The following is a 19,646-nucleotide window of genomic DNA, read 5'->3' as shown; positions in this document are numbered from 1 at the left end:
ATGTTAAATACCTTTCGCATAGTTTGCATATAACCAAACACCTTTTCTCGTTAACACTGTTCCGTTATGAACTGAACGAAAAGGATCCATAAGAGAAGATGACGCATTGAATACTCAATCTCGTTTGCTGTTCACTTTTAATGTTTTAAATAAACCTTTGTGCACAAAATTGCAACGATAAATCACACATCATAACGATTCTCCCATATCGCTGCTTCTCGACTACCAACATTCCAAAAACTTGAAATGGAGGTATACATAGGTACAGAAGTATGACGCGCAGAAAGCTCACGGATCCCTTCTATGGGTCGCGGATTTTTCCATTTATCGGCAAAGTGGAATGGAAAGTTTCGTTTTGCTGGAAATCAGAAACGATTTACAAGCGCGCACCTCTGTGAGAAATTGTGCAAAAGTCGAGTGGCCGGTAATATCTGGATCCTCGGGCGTTTAACAGAGACGATTCGTCGAGACGTTCATTGAACGTCGTAACAAGTTTCCCCGTTTCCGGGGGAATCGGCAACGGTAGTCTCTGTCGCTGCCAAATTTACAGATTTATCCAAGCGAGCTTCCCCCTGCGATCTCTCCTTTCCTTTCTGCTCGTGGAAATTTTATTTGTCGACGGGATCGAATCGTTCTCGATGATCCCTGGCGAGTGCCGAGGAAACGACGCAGACAGACCCAGCGAAGAAAAGTCAGGATTCCTAACATTCGCGGCTAGTTATTTTCCAATTAGATCAGCCACCATTACGGGCTGTATTTTAAGCATCATAATTAAAGCGGAATTAACCGAACAGCCGACGCAATCTCAATGCAAATATAAATAGATTTTCAAATGCCGCTAAGCTATTTGTAGAAGCGTTAATAGCGGATCAAGTATTTGGGTAATGTTTTAGGGTTTTAATTTTCAAAATGCGCTAAAGTATGTTAGAGGGGATTAAATTGGCTTTGAAACTACACTTGTTATAGCATCGGTTTGTTCTAGTATATATCGTTGTACGTTACGTATTTTTGGACAAATTTGTTTCAAAGCCATAGTCTAAGGTGAAGTTAGTTTTCAATGTACACAATCTAACTTTTACCTATTGTGAATATTAATATTAAATACGCGGCGAATAATAGATTTATGAACTTTCTTTTCACGATAGTGTAATAAATAACAGATAAAATTTATTAGCAATAGCTCGTTTAGCCTTTTTTACGGTATAGTCTTTGAAATGAAAGATATACAACGTTGCAGCTCGTAATGGTTAAATACATATACATGCAAAACAGATTCGTTTCGTTTATCTGTTCTTTCATTGTTCGCAATAAACTATTAATTCAAAGTGAAACAGACAGTAAAAATATATTGCCTTTAAAAGAACAAAAAGAATTACAAGCTCATAAGGAAACGGAGGAATTTTGGGGGAAACTTAATGGAAGTTTAAGTCTCGTAAATAGTTTCGTGAATAAAGGCGAAAATGAAACCAGTGCCGTGATAAAACAAAAGGAAAAGCAATTCCAGCTGGTGCATTACACAATAAGTAATATTTCTAGAAATAAAAATCCCTCCTTTCGTTAGAGAGAATTTTATTATAATACATACTTCTCGCTAAAACATCTATTCGCAGCAGCGTTGTTGCAACATATTCCACTGCACACCTCTGCAATTTTAATGAAACTCAAATTCTGTTGTTCCGTTTACATTTTCTAAACTGCCGTTTTCAATATATTACGCAACTCTGATTGCATACTACGCGTACGTGAACTTCTACGCGAATTGGTTAGAACGAGTCCCATAAAACGCAAGCAATTAATATTAAACTTGGTTGCTGGATCGTTTCAATTTTCGCCCGGCGATACTCATCAAATGGGACAAATTTCATCAAACCAATACATTTTAATCAATTTTACATTCTCGCCCACTCCTGTGCGTTCCCGCATGCGTACGTACATCAGCGGAAGGTCTCGGATTGGGATAAATTCGACGCGGGGCTAAAAGGAAAAAATGCGTTATCAAACGACGTCGAGCGAAATCGCGGCCAAAATTACACGTGTGCTGCGTGAAAAGCGTGTCAAAAAGGACAGGAACTCTAATACATCATATATCATTCAAGAACACATATATTTCGCGCGAAACTCGCAGCTGAATCGCTATGGAATTTGTATTTGTGTTCTGTGATAAATAGACAACGTGACCCAGGCGACGTTCCACGAGATAAATAAATAAATAAGCAACAAACAAAGAAGATAGAAAGCTGCACAGATAACCACAGTGCTTTCTAAGACATTTCACTCTTCTGATTGAATCGCGGTCGCTTCTGTTGGCTTCGTTCGCTCTTGGAAATTGCATATTAAAAGAATCGCTGTATTATCGTCATTCACTCGTTGGTTCCTGTCTTTTTGTTCCGTAAGTGGTGTAAATCAGCGCACCAAGAAAAAAAAAAAAAAAAGAAAAGAAAAGAAAGGAATAAACTGCATAGATGCTACACGGTATTTATTTCTAAGCGATTTGACTTTCGGGCTGAATCTTGTTATTGCATCTCGTTCTTGCTTCTCCTCAGCTCGTCCGCTTTTAGAAATTACCCATCAGCTAAGACCAGTTCGTTTCTGTCATCGTTCGCTCGCCATCGCGTGCTTTTTCCTTTCCAGCATCGTATTCTTTATCTCTCCTACTTTCGTGGAATTTACTTTTACTCGTCGACTTTCCATATCTTACCTCGTCCCGCCCGTTTCATCCACGGAGGTGAATTTTCACGCGAGAACCTAAATGGGAACAGTCGGAGCAAGAATCCGTGTAATGAAATTCTCCGGGTCGCTTCGGTCTCTGTCATTTATTACCCACTAATGACTGGCCGTTTCATTTGTTTGCGCGGATAGGGGACGTGGTAATTGTATCGCGTCGCTTCGAGCAGGTGGAAAATGACACGCATGATGAGTGATACGCAGCGTACAGCTCTGAAAGGGATGGAATCTCGCGACCTCGCGCCACTGTCGGCCGTGGCCGTGTCGCGTCTCTCTGATTAATTGTTTAAGCGTTTGTTATATTTGCGTCGCCATTTCTCCTCGTTCTCCGAATTCTCTTCGCGGTTTAGACGAAATAAGGATGGCTTGATCTTTCGTCGATTCGCAGAGAGAACATTTCGGGAATTGGAAAAGCAAGATTGAAATGCAGCAGGCGAAACTGACTATGCGGTTCGCAAGGTTGGTCGGAGCTGAAGGGTGTTTTCGAGCCATTTCTCTTCGACTAAGGCGACGACTTGACGACGCGCGGTGTTTTAAAACGACCTTCCTCCGGTGAAAAAGTCAAGACGTTCTGAAGGGTAATTACTCAAGTTACTATACTTTTTTTTTATATAGATTTACCCTCTTACTGCGTATGGTCCATAAATAGTTTACAGATATAGTTTAAGTACGATAATTGCTTTAGTTAATAGCACAATTTTAACATTAAATCATAGAGAAAATCGCAGGAAAGTAATATTTGATCTTTTACAGAAACCAAAGAACCAAATGCGAAAAAAGTAAACGCGTTATCCTATTTAAACAGTTTTCATAGATAAATAACATTTTAAAGAATTTTGAAATTTTAAAAGAGATCAGGAATTAAATGATACAAAATGCTGGAAATTCCAACAATTTCGTGGACAGACAGCTGTAGTTTAAAACACTGTGCGACATTTGGTTGCATACAGCAACCTGTATTTTGCATGTACGGGACAAGTTTCGGCAGGGTCCATATTTTTCCATTCAACGACAACTGCTGTATTCCAAAAAATGGTAACAGCACAAAGGGTGTCTTTTAAAAACCATTAAGTCTCCACCTGCTTCCCTGTTCGATTTTTACTTTTAAAAAGGGATTTATGAAGTGCACCAGTGTTTCGTTTACCAACGAGTGCCCACGATATTAATTACAGAACGTTTAGCAAGCTTTGGCCTATGACTACGAATGTAATAGGTTTCGGAAATTGAACGCGTGAAAGATTAACGGCAGTGGCAGGAAAAACAACGAGGGACACGCACGAGTGATGTGAAATTGGTAGTCGCGACAAAAGAGACGCGGGAAAAAAAACGTTAAGCGATTCTTTTGAAAAACGAGCCGTATATTTTTTCCACGGACGCCCAATATGTAGAAACTAGGTCGGGATTCAATACGCGGGTGCGTAATCTATTAGAAAAAAAAGCTGCACAAAAGTCGTCCACCTATTTTTCCATTTTTCCCATCTCTCTCTACTTTTCCGCTTCAACGTTAATGCAACTTGTCCGATGAATAGTGTCAGAAAGAAGAATGGTTCGTAAAAAATATAGGAAAATGTTTGTGAGGCGTACAAATTCCAAACTATGATTTGTGCTATCGCTGGTATAAAAAAAATGACGTTGGAGGAAAGGAAAATGAGAATGCAATTTTCAAGTAAACGAGAGCAAAGTGCGGACAGCATGAAAACGGAAAATGTAAGTAAACAAGTCGAAAAGAAAAATGTAATATTTTTCATAACACGGACAACAAATTTTCATTATACGCGTATACACGGTTTGCTCAGAAAGCGCTGTGAATAATAATTTTTTAAATACTAATCGTGTTCTTTATGCCGTCGTGTATGAAGCAAATTTCTTTCAGATTTTAATAAACTACCGCCATTTTATGTTCGAGATTTATTCCGTTTGTGACACGTAGTGGACGTTTTAATTTAGTGAAATTTTTATCCTCGGCGCGATGAAGCAACGAACTGAAGTTATGTTTAATTTGAAAAAGTTTTCGAGCACAGAGAATGAAATTAATAAAACTCGTTTAAACAAAAAATTGGCGTCTTTATTGAATTATTTTGCAAACTTTCCAGGCAAACGATGTTTACTTAGGAGGCATGGTAAACCATCTTATTTTTCACTTGGGAGCCGCTCGATACCGAATTGCCATCGAGCTTATAAAACACTTTGCGAATATATGCTCGTCAGACTATATACGAAGCTACCTACTTTAAGACATCACTGACACTGGAATATTTTTCTAAATATCCTATGCCAGACAACTTTATATTTTTCCCCGCTTTTATTAAAGTGCCTAGGAGCTACTTTGAAGTAACCTTTGAAACAAGTTTTGAGGCAACATGTCACAAGTTACAAGCGGATGTAATACCCGTCCCGTTATTTGTAATATATGTCTGACCAGAATGCCCATTTTCCCCTTACGTTCTTCACCCTCCAACTAACGTTTCGTAATATGGGCTCGTCGTAACTTTCCGGATCTTGCAGTAACTTTTGTCTCGTCCGTTACTTTGAGAAACGTTCACGTCAGAAGACGTCCAGATTATTACCACCGCAATATTCTTCATGTTTTCCTTTCTTTCTTTTTTTCTCTTTTTCTTTTCTTGTACGATGTAAAAATTTGAGAAACTCACGCGATACAGAGTTTACTGGAAACACAAGTGTGCAAAAGTTTCGTGCATGGACCACGAATAGTTTGACAAAGGGTTGATTAACTCAGCGGCCCGGAATGTGACTTACGTTAATTTGCATGTATAGAGCGAACATGGAATAGATATGAAGAATATATTTGAATGTCGAATATCCTGATGCGGATCAGACGAAGGGTCGAAACATCGAAGGATATTTCGACGGACAGCCTGATTACCCTGCCTTTTGAAGCTACTCGACCTACTTCGATATTACTCGGCAAGTGCATAAGTGAGCCTGGTTAATTATCCATCATCATCATCGTCATCTTCTTCTTCTTCTTCTTCTTCTTCTTCTTCTTCTTCTTCTTCTTCTTCTTCTTCTTCTTCTTCTTCTTCTTCTTCTTCTTCTTCTTTGATAGAAGATGCGGCAAAGACATCGTGTAAAAAGTTTGTTATTTAGCAGTAAAACTACGATAAGTGAAACCTGACTTTTCGAACTGTACGATATCGAGAAAGAAATTGAGTCTTCCCAGCTCTTTCTTATGTTCTTTTACCGCGATGCTTCATATTCCGGAATAAATTTTGAGACGCGCGCTCCGGGAATGTATGTAATATGAATGCAAGATGATAAAATATGAACACAGCTGAGCGAAAATTTTTCACCGTGAGAAACGTGCATCGGTTTATCAGTGACTTGATTTATCCAGAATCGCACTATCGTAGACAGTAACTAACGCGATACTGCTAGCGTGATCTTCGATTAATTTATTGCAAGTCTGACTTACAGTTACAGCGACCGTTCTTCTTATTCTTGAAAAACTGTTGCAAATCTTAACAACCGGTTTCGTATGAAAAGCTCGCGCGAAGCCATAACTCGTTTCTCCACCGTTGCTATTTTTCGATCCTTGATAAGGAAACCTTTTATTTATTCCCTATTCTTCAGCCTCCGGTTGCTTCTCCTACGACGCGCTATACATTTTTCATTTTCCCTTACACCATCCCTCCTTAAATTTTATGACTGGATACTTTCTTCCTTAGACAGATAGAAATACCTTCTTCAAGCTACGTATCATCTCTATCCACTTCCCTAACCGGACACCTATGTACGCTACTCTACTTACGTCTGACCTACCACGTCATGTACTACTGTAGTCCGACTCGTATCGCTGTATCTAAATCACAACGAATTCGGTAGATTTCGATTTACAGCATCGTATATTCAATTTCGACGATATATAATTCCCAGTCGAAATCTGCAGAGTATTCTAACCGGAGACATCGTAAATCTGCCGACCCCCATTTAGATGGCGGCACTCTTATTGCGAAGTAATAGAGATCTCTGCAAATTGAGATCAATTTTTTAATATTATACATACATATGTTAGAGAGTTGGACAAATTTGAAGGTATCGTATCTTTATAGAACTAATATGTCGTTAAGTAATGAAGTTCAGCGATGAATTCTTTCAAGTCATTTTTCCAAGCTTCTGAAGTGTTCAGTTTTTGTCATGAAAGAGAGATAGGGTGAATTCTTGATCCATATTGAATATTTTTTATCACTTCCTTATTGAAATGTATAAAGACTTTCTTTATTCTTGAAAAATGACACTGTATCTATCAACCGATGCCCCAGATCTTCCCTTTCGCTGTCTCATTTGACGTCCGATTGAAAGCAGGTGCAAAAGTGCATAATAAATAATTGTCTTTGTTGAATAATGTGGATCTTAATTGCCGAAATAAAAGTAAAAGAACACTAAGGTTACAGTTAGAATTCATATTAAAATAGTTTTAGATCTATTTAATAAACGATTTCCAGGATCTTCGTCGATATACATTTGCACGCGTCTCAGCACTTTCTTTGTCTCGCCATCTTCCATACCACACTGCCAACGGAACAGTTACATTCATCTGATTTTCGAGACGCCGCGCGCACACAAAATTATACATATCTCGATAGTCTTCAAATCGAATTGACCGGCTAGAAACGCTACAAATTGTGCCAATAAACCAAGAGTAATTGTTTACAACCGAATTTGACAAATTACAAGGCAAATTGCTTGAATATCCTTCTGACTCGAACAACCCCGTCTCGCCCTGTTTGGATTTGGTTAACGGGTGAATTACCGATACTGCAAGCTCGTGTACCAATTCGTACGAGATTCGATGATCGAAAAAAAGGAAGTGGATTTCCCATAAAAATGAAGTATAAAATAAAGTAAAAATAACAGCAATTTCCTTAGCGCGATGATGGTTCGGCGCTCGATATCGTTTCAAAGCGTGCTATTCGATTTTAGGACGAGCGTGAATGGTATTCGGTCAGCATGAGCCGCCGGTATCGTTTCAACCGTAATTTCGAAGTTAGAAACGGTACGCGCTGCACTTAGTACTCGCGTTTCCCTGTGGATGAAATCAATATCGGATCGTTATGCCGCAAAACCATTAACATCTTCCCTGTATCGCTTAGTTCGCGGTTCGCCGCGAATGGTGTGAGAGAACAAAGCTTGGCGAACGACTCGAGGCCATTTTCCACGAGGTGGAATCAACAGTAATTCCACGAAACAGGTCGATCGAACGAAGTCAGCGCGTCGAGACTGGTCTAACCGGAGTGGATAAACGAACAAAAAGGGTTAGATAAAAGCATGGAAGAATGCTCCGGCTAGATCGAGATAACGATGGCCCTCGAGAAGGATGATCGATACTGGTAAGCCGGTCGATCGACAGTGACCCAGTTAGCCGGCAAGAAAATTTCTCCGACGTCGAATTTATTTTTTGCCACGTCCCTAAACCAGATTGCCGGGGATTTGACGAACCCTTTAATTATTAAACAATTTGTATGCAACCTCGACTTACTACAGCTACCTTGCTAAGATATTTTCAACGGAATCCTCCTACGACATACCATACGCGACCCAATTTTCATTTCCTCAATCCAAATATTGTTCTTCCTGTTCCTGTTTGCCCGGCCACAAACGGCCGCATTCTACTTCTACAGCAAGTATATCGAATACGTTCGTGTTCTACTTTCAAGCCGTAGCTCCTGAGTCAACAGCCATGTCCCATGCTGTATTTCTCGTACGTTTTAACGGATCGATCGGTGATAAATAGCTTGAAATATTTGATGAAATATGATGGAGCTCCGGTGACAGTGATGGAAAGATCATGTCACGTTGTATGATTGCAGGTGCGTTCGAGGTCGTTGACCCAGCTGGACGCTCTGGGCAGCAAAATGCTGGATACGGGGGAGCACCATCTGGGGGGTGGTCCCTCGCAACAGCAACCCCATCATCTTCACCACCATTACCAGCCTCAGCAATTACAGCACCACCCCCAAAACGTCGAAAGTAATCCCCGTCTTCTCGTACCCACGGCGTCGTCCGTCGAGGGAGCGCACCAGAATCGCACCCGGCACAAGCTGTCTCGGTCACAGGTTCGTATACATGTTTAACAACGAATCGTTAAATGTCAATGAGAACAATGAAAATTTGATGCGGCACAGGTTCATTTCTATTATCTCATTCGTTATTCCAAATAATAAACGAGAATGTTACGTATAAAAGTTGCAGGCTTGAAAATATGCAATATATATGAAATATGGTAACGATGGTTTCTTTATACATAGATGGTAGCATAGAAAAGATTTAAAAATTCGTTAAACGTATGGATTACTTGAGAAACAAATTATATTATATTTTAAAATAAACATTCGATGAATTTCAGGAAGACTGGAACTCTGCTTCTTTCGTAGATAATTTCTTTCTCTTATTACTTGAAATAACGAAGATGTTTCAGCCAAATAAAGTAAATGGAATACCCTATATACTGAAAGTAGAGAACTGGAGAATAGAGGATCGTTATCGAAATACCAAAAAATGTCTAATGCAAGAATTTTAAATCCTTTCTTTATTTTTTTATTTTTTTTTTTTTTTTTGCCTACTGTTGTCTATGCCGTAGTCATGTACTTAGTTTGTAATAAATTAGAGTTGTTAAACTTTGTATTAATTACTTAACACGCGAACATGTAGCTAAATGGCTACTTTTTGTTATGAAAATATTGCGAGGAAGGATGTTTATTAAGCAACGATAATTACTGGACAGTAGGGATACGAAACACGAGTCAAAGGTAGTCGTAATTTACGAGATAACAATTAAAACGTGTCCTAATTTTAGGGATATCGCGGGCTTACGTAACCTTTACGATCCGTCGGTGTTGTTTCCCGGACCGATCAATAACAGCAAACAATTCCGTACACATGCTAAAGAAGAAATTTATCTTACTGTCTGACTATAAGAGTACACGTACTGCTGTAGCACAAAGTAGTCCATTCGAAGTAAACCATAGACAAGATCAGACCTCGCTAAAAATCTTTTGAACCAACCAGCCCCGGTATTGGTTCGCTTCCTCTTTTATCGTGTCTCGAGAACACGAATATCGTCGTTTTATGTTTGTTTCGCCGAAAGGAAAGGGGAATCGTCTGCTTCGGTAAACCCGTTGAGAAGGAAACCGCGAGTCACTACATAAATAACAAGTTGGTGCGGTTGGAGGATTTATTATGGCGACGTACGGCGTGAAAGGAGAATGAAAAGCGTGAGAAAGCCGAAAGGACTTAAATTCGATCCCTTGAAGGTTTTAGCCGAGCTCGCCAACGCTTACACCGGATCTGCAGCTCGTCGTTGAAACGGGCACGGAATAACGAAAGATCTTGTTACGCGAAATAACGCGTTTCGTGATCGTGGCAATCGCTGCCAATTCGAATAGCCGAAACCGATTCGTTCTATTTAAATTACCAAACGCTGACGCGATATACTGCAGCGAAAAGACAATGAAATTGCGACAGAAACGTAACGAGCACGCAGTGAATCTTGTTTCGCAGCTTCTACGGCGGAACAAATTGCGCGACCTCTAAAATATAACGATACAGCGTGGCCGTAAAATCGCTCGGACGTTAACAGCGGAACCGCCGAAGTTCCGAATTTCTCATAATAGTTCCTCGTAAGTTTACAGCGCTGTAATTTTCGAGACATTTTCTGACTTTTTGTGATTTTTTGCAGAGTATGTACGCGATGCGACTATTGTTCGTATGCAGGCATTCAGCGTAAAGTTAATTGAGCGAATGAGAAGCGAATGAGAAGAGAGAGAAAAGTATCGTTCACTTTGCTTCTAGCAATTCAAACGGCAGTTAGCATCCTGCGCGTTTCTTTTGTATGTCTGCCATTTTCATCTCTTCGGCATGAGATTTAGACTTTAGTGAGTTTGGACGTGGAGTTTGAAAATCTAGGAGAAGACACGTAAAACGTAACTTATCGTCTATTTCCCTTGTAGCGTTCGTATTATACAGAACTTTCTTATTTCAATTCGCAAATGACTGTTAATATTTAAGGTGCTTCCACGAGATACGACACAAACGAACGTCGCTGATAAATACTCTAATTTACGGCCTCGCTCTATCTCTTCCGCCAAGCATACATCGTTTCCTATAAATAGCATTCCGAGCACTGTGATTTTGCTCGCGTTCTATAATTAAGTTTCATAATTAATCGCTTCAGCGCTGCGTATCCAAGTACGATAGAATTCCGGATTAAAGAACCAGACAGAGAAAATTGAAAACAAACGAAGGAGTGGTAAAAATCGAAGGGCAGACGAGACAAAGAAGGTCCACGACCGAGTAGAAAGGACAGAGGAGAAAATTGAAAGCAAGGGTGGCGGCAGTTTCCACGCCGGTAAATGAAATTACGCGCTGGTTGCCCTTCGAGTAATACGAGAGAAAAAATTAAGGGATCAGAGAGAGAGAGGGTGGCGAAGAGGAGGGTAGCTGGCAATTAATTCCAGCCGACCGAAACGAGACTCGTCGGGAACGTAAATGGCTCGTAATCGTTGGCATTACGCGACTCACGAAACGCCTCTCCAGACATTTTATCGTCTTATTTCCATCGCGGCTAACGAGTGAGACAGGGCCGTGTCGCTGCTAGCTACCATTTGAATTGCTAAGCGACCGATCTCCGTCAAACACCTGCCACTCGGTGTGTCTCTGCCAAGAGTGCTTTCCCTCTAATCCCTTCTGGACAGAGGATTTCGTTCAGCGAAGATACAGACACCGACAAACTAGGTGTCCACTGTGAAAATACACTCGAAACGTTGCTCGACTTGAAACTTGTCCGAATCTCCGATAGTGCAGATACGTTTTCGTGAATTTCTTTACCGACACGGTGATTTCTAAGTAAAAGGGGATCCTTGAAAACTGACATTTCAGGGTGTTAATGATTCTTGTTTGACTTTGTCTTGGGACAAATCACTTTTTAATATCACGCAATCTTTTACGCATTATTTTCCAATTTGCCGATTCTTCGTCAGATTTTAATGGTAACTGGAACGTTTACTATTCATTGCGATATTTGCAAAATTTATTCGACAGACACGGAGAGGAAACGAATCCTGTAAAAGTTATTTGACGGAACTTATTACCGAAAGAAATAAGAAATCTTTCAAGAGAAGACTGCCAAAGTTACAGACGACAAAAAGTGTAATCCTAGTAAAATCTTCCATAACTTTCGATAGAAACAACTGCACGTGACATATTGAGATGGAACTTTGGGAAATGTTAAATTGGTTGTATCACGAGATAAAACGAAATAACAATTGAATAGAAAGTTTCGATAAGGACAATGGAACAATCTTTTTCATCCTCCCTACGGCTCTGCAGGGAGACTTGGAAGTACGGCTACACGAGAGGATTGATCAGCCGAGATTTGTCGAGAGCACAGATGGCCTTTCCGTAGCTTTATTATTAAGTATCGCGAGGACTTATCAAAGAGTGTAGGCAAAGTTGTCGTTGAAGCGGAGAAAGGATCGCGAGATATTATGCAAACTCTGGCGTCGGCGCTGCTGTCCGTTTATGATAACCCAGGCCCGAGAGAAATATCGGGAAACTCGGTTAGCTCGAAGAGAATTGGAGCACTTAAGTCTGTCGGCTCGACGTCGTTTCGGCGTTTTCGCCGATGGAAAAGAATCGATATTACAGACGTTGCATGTCGAACAACTCCATTCTTGTCTCCAATTATGTAAAATAGCCTGGATAATCGTACAGAGAGGAAATTGCGTTTTAACGTATAGAAGAGTGTACACTGCTCTCGCGTAATGATTGCAAATTGCAAAAAATATTTCTTCGTTTGCCATTTTGTTAACGTCGCCACCCACGATTATTATATTTATCTTTCCTGGCTACTAGGTTCCCGAACAAAGGCGATACATTAATACTGCGAAAATTGCATTACCACTAAATAATAAATATCTGTAGAGAAAGGAAAAACGAATACGAGCTACAGAGATAGATATTAATGCACATTCTCGGTGGCGATAATGGGCCGTAATCTCGATACTTCTGTTGGCAACGTGGTAAAAAATGGCAAGCCAATACGTTGGAACGTAAGAAGCTATCGGGGTGAGGAAAGATGCTCGAAGTGGAACAAGAAGGGAGTGGCAAAAAAGGATGATCGATTTCAGGCAATGAAACAGTCAGTCGAGCTCCATCGATGGACAATTTCCTATGATTAGCTCCATTATCGTTCCACGAATGCCATCGCATCATCGCCCACGTCCATGGAATCATCGTTATCCAATAGGAATTTTTGAAAGAAACTGATTGAACATAACGATCGCGTTTGTAGACTTATCACGGACGCGTATTTATTTTTATGACCGCTGATAGAATTACGGGACATTTGCCCCCGTGGGATCGGCGAAACGTTCGCTGGCTCAGGGTCGAATCGATTACATGCAAACGGACCACAGCGTACGTTGTCTATTCGCCATTATCGATTCACCAGATGTAAGTCTTAGAGACTAAAGACATGGTGCTCGTAGAATTTTCCAACGATATACACATATGTAAGAAGTTTGTTGGTTCTTAACGATCAATGACTATTAAAATCCCCTGTTGGAATATCGATCAATGGAATTTAACAAAATTGATAATCGAATGCCGTGCGTTTGTAAAAAAATGTAAAAAAGGAAAAAATGTTCGAAGAGAAAAAGTGGAAAAATGCTCTTCCTAACTTAAAACCTTAGTTCATAATTGAATTCTTCTTCTTTTTCTTTTTTAAAGCGATCGATAACTGAAAATAAGAGAAAATTCAAGAGGCGGTATTCACATTTCGGTAAATGCATACATTTCGTATATTGCAATCTAATATTGTGATATTTGATATATTTCATTTCTTTAGCGTTGTGTTCGTGAGAATGTGCCTAACTAAACCAGCTTTTTTCCTATACATGAATGGTTTCGACAGAGAGAAATATATGTAATTACAGTTTGATGAAATTCCTCGTTGAAAAATGCTCAAAAAATTTGAGAGAACTCGTGTAATTAGAGATTCGGTTGGAAATTGAAGAAAACTCGGTATAACTCGAAACGAGCACTGTTTCAAACGAATGTTTTTTACTTACACAAGCTTCCCGGTTGTTTTGCATCGCTTTCAGCACGAGCTACGCCAATAAAAACAATAGCGTCGTTTACAAATTGACTTTATGTGGGCTTGTCCTGTTTGTTCGACCACACGCGCGCTATTCTACTTGACCGGCCACTTGCGGCCCCATTCTACTTGTCGGCTCATATTTATTACATTCCACTGGAAGATGGGGATATTTCCAAGGCATGGCTGCCCGCCCCCGGTACATTAATTAAACAGCCGAGAAACATTAAGATCGTTTAATGCAATTTAGACATGGAACAGTAGCCAAAATCCAGCGACATTTGTTGTACGTTTGTTACAGTTGTGATAAGAGAGAAAGGGATGAAACGAGAAATAATTGAGAGAGATAGAGAAATAAAAGATAACGAGAAAAGGAATGCAGAAGCGACAGTTCAGTGCGAGGAAATATAAAGAAGAAGGAAAGAAAAGAAAAAAGTGTGGGAGAAAGGATAGGAAAAATGGAGAGAATAAAGGAGAGAAAAGAGGGTAAAGAAGCGTAGAGAAGCGTAAAGAAGCGTAGAGAAGAAAAAATAGGAAAGTCAAAGATGGAAGTTTCTGCTGATTCTAGAATTCAAACAGCTTATTATGCCCATCTGGCGTAAGATTTTTATATCCGATTTTAGATCTCCTTAGCATAACTCAATCACATCTTTTAATCGTAAGCGATCTGTACTTGGTTTAAATTTATTATGGATAAATCTTCAATTATTAAACTTGTTATTTTAAAATTAACTAATAAGAGCAACTAATACGGAGCGATTAATTTGTAAAATATATGAACGATTCTTTTCTGCAAATAGTTTTTCACCAGGACATTGCAAAAGATTTTACGAGCCAAGATCCATTCGTAACACGTCATTTGTGCAATACGAAATTCATAAAAGGCGGACGTATAAAAATTATACGCCATGAAAAATAAACGGCGTACATGTGTTAGGAAAGGTCCGGCGTCTTTGAAAGTAGTGGAGAACTATCGTACGAACGTACACTGGTAAAACGATCCGCGGCATGATACGAAACTCGACGAGGGAAAAGAAAAGAACGACAGAATGTATCGGTTAAACGGCAATGGGAAAAATACGAGCGGCAATAAAACGGGCGATTGTAAAACTAAGTGACAGGGAAAAGGTCGTGGCAAATGAGCGCGACTCATTTCCCATGTACAAGCCAACGGGTTCATAAATGAAAGCCCTTTCGTATTTTATTGCCTGTCATTGTCAGCCAACATAGAGAGGCTTTCCAGTTCGGATGGGCACTCAGCATTTTTGCTAGGCATACATTACCGCCCATGAGTAATTCGACACTTTCAAGATCGGTGCAATTCGATCAAAGGGTTACAATTTTCATTACATTATCACTGCCGCGATGGAAGAACGTTTCTGTATGGAAATTGAGAAAATGACAGAAGCTGCAGTTGATTGTTTTAGCTTCTGAGAGGTTCGTGTTTGCAATAATTTTCAAGCCTAAATATCAATGGACAATAACGTGCATTGCTTATCAGTCGCTTATCAATTTCACTAAAAATACCAAATTTTCCGAACGTCGAGTTCTGCCTGTCATACATCAAACTGCAAACACCCTTTCGCCATGCATTAGCTGAAAATTAATCTACGTTAAAATTTCGCGCGCCGACACGGCGAATTTCCGAGGTGAAACTCCGTAATAAATCGAAAGTCTACCCTTTCATACAAGGTATGCAAATTTTCGAAACATTCGGCTGAAGAAGCAATCACGAGCTTACATAGGTCAAAGAGTTTCCCAAGTTGTTTGGAGTGTTGCCGCCAAATTTGCCACCAAGCTCTGCAGTATTCTCGAGCTTCGCTTCGAATCGCGCACTGTAATCCAAAGTTGGACACTCGGTGCCGAACTCTCGGTTCAACAGTCGGGCGCTAGTGCCAACGTCGTTACAACGTCAAGTTTTCCCAAATAATTGCACCAACCTGTCAAAACTTGGAAATCAATTTTTCAGGTATCCAGCAGCGAGTTCTTCAGCGTTAGCTTCGAGCTGTCCGATGATTCGAGCGGCCTAGACCGAGACGAGCTTCTGCCAGCTGTGAAAGGCACATACTTGGCGTAAGTTGGTTGCATTTATCAAACCTCGATAATTCGTTAAACTATTCGTACAATATTCTCCGTGATATTCTATTAATATTCTTTACAGTATCAATATACAATATTACGAAAGGCTTTGAAATTTCATTAGCGTTATCCGAGACTCGACTATCGTAATTATATTGGTAAAGTTTGCAAGCAATATGAAAATATATATAGAAATTACAAGCTATATAGTGCGAGTATGTATACACAGAGATCTCGAGCGTACCGTAACAGGCAATTATTTATATTGATTTTAATTGACCTGAATGTTCAGAGGCACCATATTTCGTATTTATTATATGCTTAAAATGCATGTTCATGGTGTATACTAATTTCTTACTAGATATATGCGTCGCCAATGGATATCTCGTAATTTCTATATACGTTTTCAGATTGATTTCAAATTTGATCGAAATAATGATGACGGTCGTGTCTCGTTACACTACTAACGAAATCTCAACATGTTTTATATAACACGTGCGATATGGACATGAAGTAGTTTTCTATGGTAAGCCACTACACACTTTCTATATTTTTCATGGAAAATTTATTCTTAAATCTACTCCGTGTAATTTCCAAATTTACTTCAAATCGCCGCGGCCTACTTTTGCTCCGTCGACGAGCGGTCGAGTAATTATCGCATCAAAGAGAAGAATGGAGAGGCGATGAAAGTACCAAAGAATTTACGTAGTCGTAAATGGCAGCTAGTAACGATAATTCGTGAAAATTTCAGAAGGAAATGAAAGCCACACGTATTTAGCGGATATCTCGAGACGAGGCCACGCCCGAGCGAGCTCTTTGAAGAGTCAGCTGGTGGCATTGCTTAATAATCGCCGTTAAATACGTAATAGCGCTGTAATCTCTTGTGCAGCTTCCAATATAATCTTATGAAAGTTGCTTGCCTTTATGGACGCGTTATAGCGCGATGTATCGCGAACGATCCAAACACGCTACTTACTTTTGCACTAGGGATTTGTCGAGAGGCCATTACGCGGAGGCGTGGTGGCTCATTGTTGTTGTTCTACTCGCTTTCGAGCAGAACGTTCGATCGTTCGCTGTGTAAAATGCGATTATGGAACGAAGCTATATGAAACGTTTATTACAGGGATGTTCTGAACGCTGCATGCGAGAGACGCGGAGTCGACGTGTCGCGGGTCGAGGTCCTCGATGGCTTCTCGCAGCCATTACCGATTCTCACCACGGATACTTCCAGCCTTGGAGGGAAACACTTGCGGATAACAGGTAAATATGTGAACGATCGCAGACAGATGTTTTTTCGTTAAATGAACCGTTCAGAAGGAAGCCACATTGATCGGCCCGATAAATTGAAAGCTACAGGAAGACGATGATCTTACAAATACTGTCTTTTGAATTTTACCTTGGAATTTACTGCTATTTATGAAATGTTCTTGCGATGGACCAACTTATGGAAGTAACTTATTTGTTCCTTGGCGATTGAATATTGATCATGTACTTAGGCGATAAAATTAAGAAAGTAATGAAAAATGGATCGTTGATCAGTTTGGTTCCTGAGGCAAACTATAGCCATTGCATAGAATCCAGATGGAAAATATCCTTTGAAAATAAAATGGAAGCCAGCCAAATCGAGCGAACCGAACACTTTATCGGATACATATTACCTAATGCAAAATTTCAACGATAAAGTTCCATTTAGTTTCACTGATCTTCTTAAGAGTAATAAGTATTAATTTTAAAGACCTCGCACGCTCGACGTTCAGTGAAATCGCCACATAACAGTCTCCTCTCTTACCAACGATGTAACATAAACGTTCGCTTCGGTTCTCTATCGCTGGCCGTCCACGCGAACTCTCACTCGCCGAAAATTTCGCAACTGATATCCCGGAAACGCAGATAACGCTATATTTGTTATACTCGAAACAGAGCGGAGCTATTAAAAGAAACATGGAACGTAGAGACGAAAGTTGCTCGTTAGCCCGAGAAACAGTTGCTTTCTCTGGTGTGATCGGCGCTGGGCCGCAACCTTCGCGAGTTAAAGGTAACGTTCAGCGAGGAGTGGCCGTACAAATCGTGTAATAATTCATGCAGAAGTTATAGCAGATAGGATCATGACAGTGTGCACGAGATTGAAACCGGTTCTAATTGATGTACGACCGTGCATGCGACGAATCTTTGCCGTGAAATTGATAAGTTAAACGGTCCGAATGAACCTGATCGTCCCGTCATCGATACAAACACGCGATCGTAATTGCGTCATCTCTGTTACGAGTGTGGAGTTTGCTGGTCCGTGTACATCCGCGTGATCAACGCGACGGGAAAAGGAAATTGAACTCGATACTGGGGACGAAAAGGATAAAATATGTCCGTGAGATGCTCCATCTTTTCATCGATAAAAAAAGGGCCATAAAAAGGTATATACGCATGGGCGATAGTAGTGGAGCGTGTACACGAGTGATAAAGCTGCACAGCTGACGATAAACAGATCGTTTCGGAGAAAAACTTTGATCGAAGCGCAGATACGCTCTGTCTGAGAATAATCGAATCATTCTACTTAGAACTCCGAATAAAACTGTTTGAAATATTCCTGAAAATATTCAAACTTATATAGAATTGTTATATAGAATCTTGATATTGTTCGCGTTATACGTAGTTTGAAGTTTCGTTGTATCATTGTAACGAGACTTGGCTGCCACGGTTGTGTTGGTAAAACTTGAAACAATTTCGAAATGTATGTAGAAATTAGAGGATATTTGCTGCAAGCACAGATCTGATACAAATTACCAGAGTATTTGAATCAATTATTTATCGCGTTAATAAATCTCGACCATTTCACGAAACAATCTTTGGCAATTATACGTTTCAGATAATTATTTATGCTCGGTATTAATTCTTTTGGAAAATATATTTGCGATAAATGTCTTGCAGTAGATTTTCAGATTTATTCGATATTTTACCAATATAATCTCGATAATCGTCGCTCGTTGCAGCGCTAATGAAATTTTACAGACTAACGAAAATAACGTCTTCATGAAAGTCTTCCGTAGTAAATGTTAGAATACTTTCGTCAGCCACTGTACATCGAATTTTATTTGTCCGAATGTATTTCGGTACCCATTAACGATAATCCTTGTTCGTAGATTTCGCGTGATTAACGAAACGAAAAGCCGCAAAACTTTGCGAATCAAATATTTGCCAAAGCTGCGTATCTTTGTATTTTTGCTCGACGACGAAAAATGCAACGCTCTAAAGGAAAGAAAAACTGGCAGAAAATTTGAACAAATTTGTAAATCACACAGATAAAAACTAAAAGCGTTTACCTTTGCAATTCGGTCACTTTAATCGACATTTCTGTTTCCAGTTGCGCGATTACAAAAGAGGATGTCGCACGTGAAGGGGAGAGGGCGAGAATGTTCGAATTGTTGACAGGAATTATTTATATCGAGCTTTTTCCACCCTTCCGACGCGTGGAATCGATTTCGAAAATGCTCTCGATTTTTATCACCGCTCCGGCTAAAAACACGGTATTCCACCAGCGACATATAGAATAACGATTAAACAAAAAAAGGAAAGAAGGAAAACCCGATGGTAGATTCCTATGGGCGCGTATCACGCGACGAATCATGGACTAAAGTTCTAAAAGCTATAAATAGCATCGTAAAAGGGTATACAAGGCTATAATTCGCGTTCATTAATTTGACCGATACCCTTGAAGGCGCATATATTAGAAGGAATT

At 39.9% G+C, this 19,646-nt stretch overlaps 1 protein-coding gene across 19 annotated transcripts in view; it reads left to right on the top strand.

Annotated features, from left to right (window-relative positions):
- Positions 1-19,646, top strand: part of LOC138187723 (pleckstrin homology domain-containing family G member 5) — an 83,405-nt gene that overhangs the window by 54,997 nt on the left and 8,762 nt on the right. For all 19 annotated transcript variants that reach the window (XM_069128826.1, XM_069128819.1, XM_069128827.1 and 16 more), the window contains 3 exons: positions 8,553-8,798; positions 15,807-15,910; positions 17,040-17,176. In XM_069128826.1, coding sequence (XP_068984927.1) covers positions 8,553-8,798; positions 15,807-15,910; positions 17,040-17,176 — 487 coding nt within the window. The remainder of the gene's footprint in view (positions 1-8,552; positions 8,799-15,806; positions 15,911-17,039; positions 17,177-19,646) is intronic.

The sequence above is a fragment of the Bombus flavifrons genome, chromosome 15 (assembly GCF_040668555.2).
Source record: "Bombus flavifrons isolate JBK064 chromosome 15, iyBomFlav1_principal, whole genome shotgun sequence".
Classification (NCBI taxonomy): domain Eukaryota; kingdom Metazoa; phylum Arthropoda; class Insecta; order Hymenoptera; family Apidae; genus Bombus; species Bombus flavifrons.
This window is presented reverse-complemented; position numbering and strand designations above follow the sequence as displayed.